We start from the raw sequence: 13,137 nt of genomic DNA on the forward strand, positions 1-13,137 counted from the left end.
AGAGGGTAGGAGGAGTCGGGGCAGACCAAGGAGAAGGTACCTGGATTTGTTTAAGAATGATTTTGAAGTAATGGGTTTAACATCGGAAGAGGCACCAATGTTAGCACTGAATAGGGGATCGTGGAGGAATTTTATAAGGGGGCTATGCTCCAGACTGAACGCTGAAAGGCATAATCAGTCTTAAATGATGATGATGATGATGATGATGATGATGATTGCTACCAGCATGTAACTTATAGACTTCTACACCAGCTTATAAAACAGCAATGTTAAACCTAAGAGAGTTATGCATAATTTGTATATTATTTTTGTACCTACACCGTCTAATCACATTAATGTCACCACTGCCTATGTCTGACGTCAAAGTGCAATAACCACTTACAGATGGTAGGTGTAAGAACTAGCTGTGGAAGGCATATAAAGTGTGTTTGGGGGATGCAGAAAATGGTGCATACATTATTGTAATGCAGGCCTTCAAAATAAAATGATCACTGGCTTTAGGCCAAAGAAGGAAGCATTCCTTAATTGCTAAGTTTATAAACTGTGATTAATGTATACAATGTATGGCAAATGGTGCTATCCAAAACTGGCAGTGAGGCAATTGTCCTGCACCACAGTCCATAGATGAAAGGACTCAACAATAGCTGTGGAGATGTGTACAGGAAAATACATGTGCCACTGTTTAGCAAATGATTGCCCAGATGGACATAAGAGCTACCTACAGTGTCTCCTCAATGACCGTTCTGCAAATGTTGCTGCATATGGGCCTCTGCACCTGGTCCACACACACATGGTGACTGCTGTTTATCAGTGATGAATGCTTGAATTTGCATGCCAGTACCACAACTGGATGACTACTGAGTGGCAAGAGGTGGTCTTTTCAGATGAACCCAGTTTTATGCTCCATCGGACAGATCACCACTGGTGTGATGGTCCTGCAACAATTGTCAGAAGGGTTCAAGCCAGAGAAGGGAGCACTATGGTCTGGGAAGTGTTCTTTTGGCATTCCCTGAGTGATCTCATCATTCTGAAAAACACAATGGATCAATGTAAATATTCACCTGGCCTTGGAGACCAAGTTAAGCCCTACATGCAGTCTGTTTCTTCTTGGCAGAATGGCATCTACTAGCAGGAAAATGCAACATATCACACAGCTCACAGTGTATAGGCATAGTTTGAAGAGCACCATACTCCCCTTGCCACCAACTTCCCAAGACACAAAACCAATTGAAAATCTCTGGGACAACATTGATTGGGCTATTCGCAACATGGATCCTCTGTTGAGAAATGTAACATAGCTTGCCAAAGCACAGGAGTTGGTATGGCTCCACATCCCTGTTGTACCTTCCAGAACCTCACAGACTCTCTTCCTCCATGTCTTGCAGTGCTCTGTGCTGCAAAAGGTAGTTATTCAGGCTTCTGACAGATGGTCACATTAATGTAACTGGACAGAGTAATATTATAGCTGTGAACTGTACAGTTCATTCTACATTCAGTCAACCCCAAATACCACCAGGCAGCCCTCACCTGCTTAATATTATTGACAAAATAATATTGCATCAAATATTGTGTGGAAGCATGAGGCTAGGAATGGCATAATAATATTACTCTATCATTATGACCAGGAAGCATCAGTTATAACTCTGCATTTATCGCAAACATGGTGGTGCCTGATCATATGGACCTCTCATGCATTGTGATTTAGAGTCTTGCCTTGCAAAATACTAGCACAAATTATGCAGAACATGGGAAACATGTCTGAACAGCTTCCAGTGAACATTTTGATTGATCAGAGGCTCACTCATGGTGGACTACACAAACAATAATTATTAACCTATAACTTACAGAGACTGTGTGTAGCCTAACAACAGTATTACTGTAAAAAGAGAGAATAAATGGCTCTGAGCACTATGGGACTTAACTTCTGAGGTCATCAGTCCAGAGAGAATAATTTTTACAGTCATTTATTAGACATAAAACTTCTAATCTTAAATAACAAAACATTTTGGTCACTTACTTTCTTGCTCAGTCGTATTATCATTATAAAAATTCTTGTAAAGAATAATAACATTTCTGCACTAACAATTGTCATAGTTTTTCCTTTACTTGCCCCATCTCTACATGCCTAGGAATTTCAACCAATGACCCTTATGTAGTTCTTGGACAGTGATCTCAACTTTTGGTATCCTTAAATCATTTCTATTTGTTTGCAGTTTCATAATATAACACTTTATAATATTAACAGTTAAGCTGATTGCTGTGAACTAGTTTCTGTTCAACAATTTGATTCTTCCACTACTGGAAAAAATGTATGTATTGCCTTGTTTTGTTTCAGGGCACTTCGGCAGATAAAAAGTAAAACGTGTGTCATTTGCTGAAACGGCTAATAAATCAGATGGCAAACCCAAGCTTGAACATAAATTGGTAAAAAAAGGGCATTCCAGAAGGAAGTGGTGAACAGTTAAAATTTGGGTGCAATGTCTAGAAAGTGGTGAGGCAGCACCACTAAGCAAATCAGCAAATGTGATGTCTAAAAAGGCTGTATATTACAGCCTCGTGGCAGGAGGACCGAGAGGAAGTCATCCAAGATGTCAGGAGAGGCTTAATAAGCTGAATCTTTTTCCCATGAAGGGAGAACCATTGGCGATGCCAAAGGGACACCACCTCCTGACAGACGGAAATGCAGAGATCATTGGAGGGAATAGAGGTACCCGTGGGCTGAGGTACAAGGACTGCAGCCTCGGCAGCAGTGTCAGCAGCCTCGTTTCCTGGCATACCAACATGACCAGGGTCCCACAGAAACATGACAATGGCTCCACCAAGAGTGAGCAAGTGACAGTTTTCCTGGACCTGCTGCACTAAGGGAGCAGTGTACAGCGCACAGAAACTTTGGAGGGCACTGAGCGAGTCTGTGGAGAGGACACAATTGGGAAGGCTGTGTCGCTGGATGTACTCCGTGGCCTGATACAAGGTGAAAAGCTCAGCTGCAAATACTGAGGAGTGTGCCAGAAGCTGATATCAAAAGACACAGGTGCCAATAACAAAGGCACACGCGACCCCACGGTCAGTCCGAGAGCCACCAGTGTATACAAAGGTACAATCACTAAGTTCCATGTGAAGGTCATGAAACTGAAGGCGATAGACCGAGGCTGGAGCAGTGTCCTTACAAAGTGAATGAAGGCCAACGTCAACATTGGCCCACTTCATGAACCAAAGGTAGTGAAGGGGACACACCCACTGGGAAAGTTGCAGGTAGCGTGAAGTAAAGCTGCCATAGCAAGTGGCGAAAGTGGATTCCAGGAGGTAACAGAGAAGAGGGACGAGCCTTATACTAACGATCTAAGGAATCATCAAAGAAGGAGGCAAAGGAGGGGTGGCCATGCATGGCAGACAAAGGACATGCATACCCGCTGAGGTGAAAGTAACGGCAGTAGGACATTGGTAGTTCAAAAGATTCAGCATACAGACTCTCAACTGGGCTGGTGTAAAAGGCGTCCGTGGCCAAACAGATGTCACGATGGTGGATAGTGTTGAGACAGTGTAAAAGGGATGGGCATGCAGATGCATAAACAAGGCACCCATAGTCAAGTTTTGAATGGACAAGGGACTGGTACTAATGGAGGAAGTTGGTCCAATCCACTCCCCAGGAAGTATAACTCAGGACACACAGGACATTGAGAGACCGCATACAGCAGGCAACCAGGTAAGACACGTGGAAGGACCAAGAAAGTTTCCCATCTAGCATGAGCCCCAGGAATTTCATCGACGAACAGAAGAGCAAAGGCCCAAGATGTATAGATTGTAGAAGAAACCAGTTGCACCACCAGAAATGCATATAAATGGTTTTGTCAGTGGTTGAGCGAACCCTATCTGTCGATCTGTGGCTGGGAATTATGCATTACCCAGTCACCTTTTACACATCATACACATGGGCTGGCCTAAAGGACGCACAGGGAGGAAGAAGAAAGAGAATCTTCAAATACTGAAGCGGAGGAACAAGAGGAAAGGGAAACAAAGAAAGGAAAAGGGAGCCAAAAAGAAAGTGGAGACTGTTTGCAGGTCAGTGACACAATGCAAAACATTCCCAAGAATACCCCAGACATGTTCCCCAAGGGAGGGGAAAAAGAATAGCAAGAGGATAGACATACAGCACGGAAGGGAAAAAGTCCTACAAAGGCTGGGGCCCTGTAGTAGTGAAGCACGAACCCGCCAAAGAGTGGCGAGTGGTGAGCCGCCTAGGGGGGGTATGTATTGGAGATACTGATAAAATTCGTGAGCATTCATATATATTGAAAATAGTGTGTTCTGTTTTGATTTGTTTTTCAACTGTAACTTTATAAGGTATATTAGAGGTAGTTAACGTTTTATTTTAACTTAAGAAACAAGTTAAAATGTGACCGAATACGCTGCTGGCTGTATGGGAATTTTACATCCCTTTTCTAAAGGATCACAGTACATGAAACATTAAAAAATCAATGAAAATGGAAGGACTGATAAAATTATTCATCTTTGCTCAAAGATACAAATAATATGAGTACATAATGTACAGCTGACCTGTCGAAGTCCTTTTTCTTTTTTCTCCACCAAGATTCTTGCTCCACTTCCAGTTCATCACCTTCAGCTCTGTCTGCAGTTTCCATTTCATTCTGTGTTTTTACTAAAATAGAAGGACACAGCATTTAAAAGCAATAAAGAGAAAATTGCAAATAACTTATTTGCTTAAAGGCACTGAAATATCTATGTATGGTATTTTGAACACACACACAACTAACTCTCTCTCTCTCTCTCTCTCTCTCTCTCTCTCTCTCTCTCTCTCTCTTCGTAATGATGTGGAACATGTCAGGTTAATAAAAGATGTCTGAACAAGGTATTACATTACACAACATATTGCACGATACTAATGTTTAAGTTGGTCTCCCCCCCCCCCCCCCCCTTAATTTATATCTAAAAATTCAGCCAATGAGTAGAAGTTGTCATCTAGAAATTCTTTTAATTTATTTTTAAATGTTTGTTGGCTATCTGCCAGGCTTTTGATGCTGTTTGGTAGGTGACCAAAGACTTTTGTGGCACCATAACGCAGCATAATTTACCCCTTTATGTGCCAAAGTCAGATTTAACCCTGTGTAATGAAGATCATCCTTTCTCCTGGTGTTATAGCTATGCACACTGCTATTACTTTTGAACTGGGTTGGATTATTAACAACAAATTTCATAAGTGAATATATATATTGTGAGGTTACTGTGAGGATCCCTAGATCCTTAAATAGATGTCTGCACGATGACCGTGGGTGGGCTCCAGCAATTATTCTGATTACATGTTTTTGAGCAATGAATACTTTTCTACTCAACGATGAATTACCCCAGAATATGATGCCATATGAAAGCAGTGAATGAAAGTAGGCATAGTAAGCTAATTCACTGAGATTCTTATCACCAAACATTGCAATAACCCTAATAGCATACGTAGCTGAACTAAGACATTTCAGCAGACCATCAGTGTGTAGCTTCCAGTTTAACCTCTCATCAATGGACACTCCTAAAAATTTTGAAAATTCTGGCTTAGCTACAGACTTCTGTTCAGAGTCTATATTTATTACTGGAGTTGTGCCATTTATTGTATGGAACTGTACATATGGTGTTTTATCAAAATTTCAAGAGTGTCCATTTCCTGAGAACCACTTAATAATTTTGTGAAAAACATCATTTACAATTACATCACTTAGTTCATGGTTTTTGGATGTTATTACTATACCTGTATCATTAGCAAAAAGAACTAACTTTGCATCTTCATCAATGTGGAGTGGTACGTCATTAATGTATATCAAGACCAGTAAAGGACCCAAGACCGAACATTGTGGGACCCCGTACTTCATAGCACCCCAGTTTGTGGAGTCAGCTGTTGTTTTAACATTATGTGAATCACTTATTTCAACTTTCTGCATTCTTCCAGTTAAGTATGAATTAAACCATTTGTGCACTGCCACCCTCAAACCATAATGATTTAGCTTATCTGAAAGAATTACATGATTTACACAATCAAAGGCCTTTGAGAGATCACAAAAAATACCAATGGGTGATGTCTGGTTATTCAGAGCATTTAATATTTGATAAGTGAAAGCATATATAACATTTTTGTTGAAAAGCCTTTCTGAAAACCAAACTGACATTTTGTTAGTACTTTATTTTTGTAAGTATGAGAGGCTACTCTTGAATACATTACTTTCTCAAAAATTTTTGATAGAGCTGTCAGAAGAGAGATTGGGTGGTAGTTGTTGACATCAGACGTATCCCCCTTTTTATGCAATGGTTTTACAATGGCATATTTCAGTCTATTGGGGAAAACACCCTGCTCCAAAGAGCTATTACATCTGTGGCTGACAAACCTACTTATCTGTGGCGAACAAGCTTTAAGCATCTTGCTGGTAATGCCATCAATTCCGTAAGAGATTTTACTTTTCAGTGAGTTTATTATTTTACTGATTTCAGAGGGAGAGGTTGGTGGAATTACAGTTGTTTCAAACTGCACAGGTATGGCCTCTTCTATTAGTATCCTTGCCTCTTCTAGTGAAGATCTAGATCCTATTTTCTCCACAACACTTAAAAATGATTATTGAAAATATTTTCAATTTCTGATTGTTTGTTAGTACACTTGTCATTCAGTTTTATGGCACTAAAGTCTTCCTGTGCTCTTGGTTGCCCTGTTTCCCTTTCAATAATATTCCAAATTGCTTTAATTTTATCATCAGAGTTACTGATCACAGACATGATACACATGCTTCTGGACTTTTTAATAACTTTCAAAGTACCGCACAATAGTTTTTATTATATTGAACAATTTTGGGGCCAGTACTCCCTCTTGCTGTTCGATACAGTTCTCTTTTATGGTTACAAGATATTCTTATTCCTTTAGTTAGCCAAGGTTTTTTATATGTTTTCTTGGAATTATGTTTAACTATTTTCGCACCATGATCTGAAAGACCATTCTCAACAGGAGAAGCATTTATCTTGGTCTGTGTGTGTGTGTGTGTGTGTGTGTGTGTGTGTGTGTGTGTGTGTGTGTGTGTGATATCAGTAGACATTAATAGAAAATTTGCTTTCCTTATGCAAACTATCTATCATTAAACTAGACATTCACTTCGAAAGTGGCAGGCATCTCTGAGCCAACTGGTTGAAGCCTCATGGAGTTGGAAAATGAAATTCTTCACATATTTATCAGTTTTAGAAAGAAGCCTATTCTGTAAAAGTACTAGATAAATAAATAAGTAAATGGTTTCTTTTTGCATAATAACTTAATAGTCATGAGTATAGTCAGTTTACAAACACAAGAACATTAAAAAAAGGTTAGAAGTAAAGATAAATTATACACAATAAACATTAAAAATCCCTGGTGGATTACAAACATTAATCAATTAACAGTTGCTTTAATTTTGCCTTAAATATGTTTCCTTTTAACAATCTTATATTATTTGTCAATCTGTTACAAAAATGTCTTCCAGTAGAAAATGCACTATAATCTCTGTTGCTCTTTTATTACTGAATTTTACGCAGTAATTTTTTTCTTGTATTATAATTATGGATTTCACAACTGATTACACTATGCTCCATATTTTTTTTTACAAACAGTATAGTTCTGAGAACATATGATGAACACTGTTAGGATGTTATACTTAATGAAATATTCTCTACAGGACTGACACTTACTAATATTAGCCATTATTCTGGGCTCTAAAAGCCCTGTCCATACATACTGTTGGTGCCCCATCCCAAATCTTGATACCATATTTCAGGTGGGAGTATATAATTCCAAACTAGATTTGTCTTAAAGCAGGTTGCACTATGACGCTAGAAAGACATTTTAGCAGGTAGGTTTTACATGTAAGATGTTTGTCTACTATAATACCCAGGAATTTATGTTTATCAATTGTTTCATCTGATAGTTCTCATTCTGTATCCACTTGCCTTGACCTATAATTTAGCAGAAACTCCATAAGAATTGTCTTGTCCTTATTTAGTGCCAATTTGTTTTTGGTGAGATATTCTGAGATGAGGCTTATGTTCTTTGCATTATTTTGCACTGATAACTGTTTTTAGAGCCCCAACTTATGAAGGAGGTATCATCAGCATAATTTACTAGGTTTGAATTTTTGTGGAATTATTATATCATTGATGTACACAATAAACAAAAAAGGCCCGATAATGCTTCCCTGAGGGACTCCAGAGTTAAGAATTTTATAAGATGATTTTACTGTGTGTGTGTGTCTCCCAGTTGCATGATACAGCTTTACACATTGTCTCCTGTCAGCAAGGTAGGATCTTAAAAAATCTAAAGCAACTCCTCTGACTACATAAGTTTCTAATTTATATAGAAGAACAGAATGATTTACAGAGTCAGAAGCTTTGGATAGGTCTAAAAAGGTGCCAATAACTTTGCTTCCATCATCAAGTTTATTCAATACCACTTGCAAAAATGTAGCTATAGCTGTTATTGTGGGCCAGACCTTCGTGAAACAATGCTGACACTTTTTTAATCAATTGTACATACAGAAAAATGATTCAAGTTCAACTAGATGTAGCCTTTCCAGCAGCTTACTAAGTAGTGATGTCAATGAAATGGGTCTATAATTTTGTATATGTGTAGTTATCCCCTTTTTAAGCACCAGTATTATTTCAGTTACTTTTAACAGGTCAAGAAAAGACCCCTGACTGAAAGCGCTGTTTATTAAATGTTGCAGTAGCTTTATTAATTCATTACAGCATTCTTTCAGAAATTTCACAGAGATGTCATCCCAGCAACTGGATGTATTTAATTTTAAGTTGGAAAGGGTTTTCAGAGTTCCCAATTTTGTAACACACCCCAGGAAGAGTGAATTGCTAACATTATTGGGATTTAGCACCTGTGGTGGGCTTATCACATCCTCCTTACTCATCTTACTAAACTTGTCTATGAATATCTCACATACTTCCTTTGGGTCAGTCAGCAATTTTTCATTCACTTATTATGTTATTGCACACTACATTGTCGCTCCCTCCATTTTCCATATTTACTACACTCCACACTATTTTGTTAACATTACTAGATTGCCTCATCTGTTCAGCACACATCTGTGCTTTTAATGTCTTAAGTGCTTCCCTGTCTGTTTTCCTACAGGCTTTGTATTTATATTGGAAGTACTGCAGTTTGGTGTCTCTAAAAAGAATGTATAAATCGTTCATAACTTCATTTAATTTTATAATGTTGGGGGGAAGTTTATGATTCCTGGAATTGTCAGTTTTCTTTAGTATTTTGACCACTGGGCACACTTGATTAAGACAATGGGTTAATGTTGTATAAAATTTGTCACTTTTCATTAATATCTTCTGTTTCATATAGACCTACCTGATGCCAATTTCACTGTGCCAGAGTTTTCTTTAACATACAATACTCAAGTTTTCTCTTGTAGGTAAATAGGTCACCATCAGATACTATTTCTTTTTCTTATGAAGCTCAGGACTAATGCACTATGATCTGAAATGTGATTCTCAACAGTTCTAACTACAAGATCTTCCTTTCTTAAGTTCATAATAACATGATCAATATATGTCTGAGAGTCACATGTAATTCTTGTTGGTGTTGAATTCATAATTTATACTATTAGTTAAGGAATCTATGTTCACAATCCTATTACTGTAGTCTGTCTTTTACGAGGTGAGAGCTTGTCAACAAGTTCCTTTAAATGACAGAAAAATTCTTCCATGTTACTGTTAGGGGATCTGTACATGCTTGCTATTATTCAACTGCTATTTTTAAGCTTTATTCTTGTTACAGCTATTTCAACAATCATCTCACATACAAGAGTATCTACCCAATCAATTTTTTCACACTAGACACCATAGAATTGAACAATTTCCATAGTTTAAACATAGTGCCCTAATTCTAATTTTTTTTTCCTTTCCTTGTTCACACATGAGTTGTCAATCAGATCGTACCGATGCAGGACAGTAGCACCAATCATGTTTTTCTACTTATTTTCTTCAAGGAAATTCTTCAAAGCTTCAATGGAGACACCACCTTCATTGCTTCCCACACCCTTTGCACCACTTACACAAAGTAAGAAATCATTGCTATGCAGCATTTTACCTTTCAAGTCAGTGCCTTGTACAATGTTTTTTTTGTTTTCATGCTGGGTTTCATGATACTGCTCACTTGAAGATGATTGTTTGTGTTATATAGGATTTCTCCTAGCTTTCTTCTATGGCTGTCTGTGAGTAAAATCACATAGCACTTTAGTGTATGTTTCATGGAAGAATTACAGAGTTCATTGAAGGAGTCACTAACTGCATTGCCATGATTATATTTGCACTGTGAACTGCACCAGTTTTCTTTATCAGCAGTCATTAACAGTCACAGATATATTAAGCCATATTCATTGAAAAAGAAATTTCCATGAACTTTCGGTACTGGTACTTTGCAAATCACATTATAATTTGGGAAACCCATTTCATGTTCAATTGTTTTGTGGAAATTTTGGTGTCTTGAAATGCAGACATTGTAAAACATGCTTCATCATTAACATATGGTAGGGAGTTATCAACACATTCCATGTTTCACAGAATACATTCAAAAAATTCTGATTACTTTACTTTGTCACTTTTTATGAAGTGTTTGTGCAAATGATTTGAATAGTAAACTGCTTCTCAAATCACACCAGAGTGATGCATGCAATAGTCTAAGTTTTCTGTTCACCCCGTTTGTTGACTTCCATGACTTGAAATCAAAATACTCCCTAATTTGTGTGATGTTCACATCGAATAAGAAACATTTACGTCAGCTCTATTTTATTCTAATAACATTTTTGTTTTATTTTGATAGGGAAATGCTGGAATCATGACCAAAGGAACACAAGTTTGTTTTTACTTAAATCCAACTATATACTTCATAATAATCACTTTCTTCCCACATAAAGTTAATGAAAGCTAAAACTGTTCTAGTGGTTGCAACTTTATGAATGCTCTTGTGGTCCCATTTGAAAACTTATTTTAGTATTTTAAAATGGTATATAGTTCACTGAAATCTGACTTATGGTTACACATTTATAAACATTTGAAACTGGGTCAATTTTTCTGAAGCAACCTATAATTATCAAAAAGGTACTGGAAAGTAGAGATGTCAGCTGCAAAGTCCAATAGAAATTGACACACAGAAAAAAGTGTCCCAGGCCTACTATTTTTCTGAAGTAATGATCTCCGTGATGATATACAGAAGTAACACAAATAAAAATTTACATTAAGGGGACAAATCTGGAAGAAATGGCTCAAAGAGACGAAAGAGTATTACTTGCACTGGACAGATACCAGTTTAGCAACAATATACAGGAAATGTCTTCACAAGCTATAAGAACAGTTAAAGCAAATGTTGCTTTATTACTATTGATGAATAACTTCACCACAGTATAACAGTTTACACAATATTCAAAACAGTAGAATGGGCTACTTCGTTCTTAGGCAACTAGCTGTACGCTTTCCACCCGCAAGTATGATTCCCATACGTACAATGAGGATTTTTCCTTTCTACAAATATGATTTTTTTTATTGCTTTCTGGATGCTTTTTTTTCCTAAAATGATTTTTAAAAAACTTACTATGGGTCCTAAATTTTAAAGTTATGTGGAATTTCAGAGTACAAATTCTGATTAACACATGAACATTTGTTTGTATTCCATTTTTGTTTTGTTTTGTCATATGAAGTTTGTAAGATTACGCCCACTGCAGTAAGTCTAGCATCTGTCAGGGCAGGCTCTGTAGACATAAGACTGGTGTAGGACAATGCAGATGCAAGGTAAACATAAAAAAAAGCAGAGTACATGAGACACCCAGGCAGGAAGGAACAACCCACAGTTAGGAGAAGACCCATACTGCAGTTGTCCACAAGTCTGGAAAGAGGGGAAAACTCTAGCACAATGCTTCTTTTGTGAACATGGCCTGTAATGGTAGTGTTGTGACTCGCCAATATTTCAAAGTGCCAACATGCCGAAGTGCCATCGTTGACCCACATGTTTTCATGGCTACTTTAGAGCAACTATTGCAAGGTCTCATAGAACAGCAATCACTTCTCACAAATGCAATTCATGATTTCATCATGGCATCAAATGGGGGCGTCTCTCTTTGTCATCTGTACCTACTTTTCCTCCTTACGAAGAGACGGCGGAAGACTAGTCTGATTACAAAAAAGTCTTCGACAGCAGTTCTTGGCATTTCATGTCGCGGATGAACAAACATATAAGTCACTGTTCCTTTCATGGATGTCACCTCAAATGTATCAGTTGTTGTCACAATTGGCTCCTTTGAAAGATCTTGCGTCTTTGTCCTTTGCTGAAATGTGCTCACTTCTGTCCATCTATTTTCAAAAGCAAATGCATGTGGTAGCCTCTCGTGTTGCCTTTTATCTTTGTCAAAAACAACCGAATCAATCCTATCGTGCTTGGGCTACTGAACTTCACGGCCTTAGTAGAAAATTTCAATTTGTTACTGAAGTTCACAAAGAATCCTACGCCGATTCCATGGTACGGGATGCTATCATCCGATCGGTGCTAAGAAGTTCGGCAATGTGCCCTTCAGTTGGGAAATCCGACTCTAGATGAAGTCCTATCCATCACTTAGTCATTTGAAATTTCTCACGCCGCTGGTGCACAAATAGGGGCATGGGGCAACGTCGGGGAAATACAACCTATGTGCGATGTTGAAGCGTGTGGCGTGTCCCCGCCAGCCGACGTGGCTGCAGTACGCTCCCAAGCACAGCCTCGGCCTAACTGTAAACAAACCTCTAAGAAACTGCAGCAAAACCCATGGCAACTTCCTTCATGTCCATGGTGTTTTATGAAACATTCATGAGAAGATTGTCCACAACATTGGGCCTTGTGTCACAAATGCAACATGACGCTGATTCTGATTCTGTGTTGTCTGTCAAGTTCTGCTGCCACTATAATCAATTCTCAGACGTATCTTCAGTTGGGTTCTCCAATCCTGTCACCTGTCACTAGGCAATTACGGACTTACAATAAACAGAAGATTTCTCTCTCGGGACAATTTGATGCGGAGGAATCTTACAAATCTGTCGTTCACACTGTTCCCATATTTGTGGTCGACCATAGTAAGGTATAGA

General features: G+C 38.3%; 1 protein-coding gene across 18 annotated transcripts in view; it reads right to left on the reverse strand.

The window, feature by feature from the left end:
- LOC126297395 (muscle calcium channel subunit alpha-1-like) overlaps window positions 1–13,137 on the reverse strand; it is a 1,224,415-nt gene that overhangs the window by 415,927 nt on the left and 795,351 nt on the right. For all 18 annotated transcript variants that reach the window (XM_049988154.1, XM_049988156.1, XM_049988157.1 and 15 more), the window contains exon 10: window positions 4,555–4,657. In XM_049988154.1, coding sequence (XP_049844111.1) covers window positions 4,555–4,657 — 103 coding nt within the window. The remainder of the gene's footprint in view (window positions 1–4,554; window positions 4,658–13,137) is intronic.

The sequence above is a fragment of the Schistocerca gregaria genome, chromosome X (assembly GCF_023897955.1).
Source record: "Schistocerca gregaria isolate iqSchGreg1 chromosome X, iqSchGreg1.2, whole genome shotgun sequence".
In the NCBI taxonomy this organism is placed as follows: Eukaryota; Metazoa; Arthropoda; class Insecta; order Orthoptera; family Acrididae; genus Schistocerca; species Schistocerca gregaria.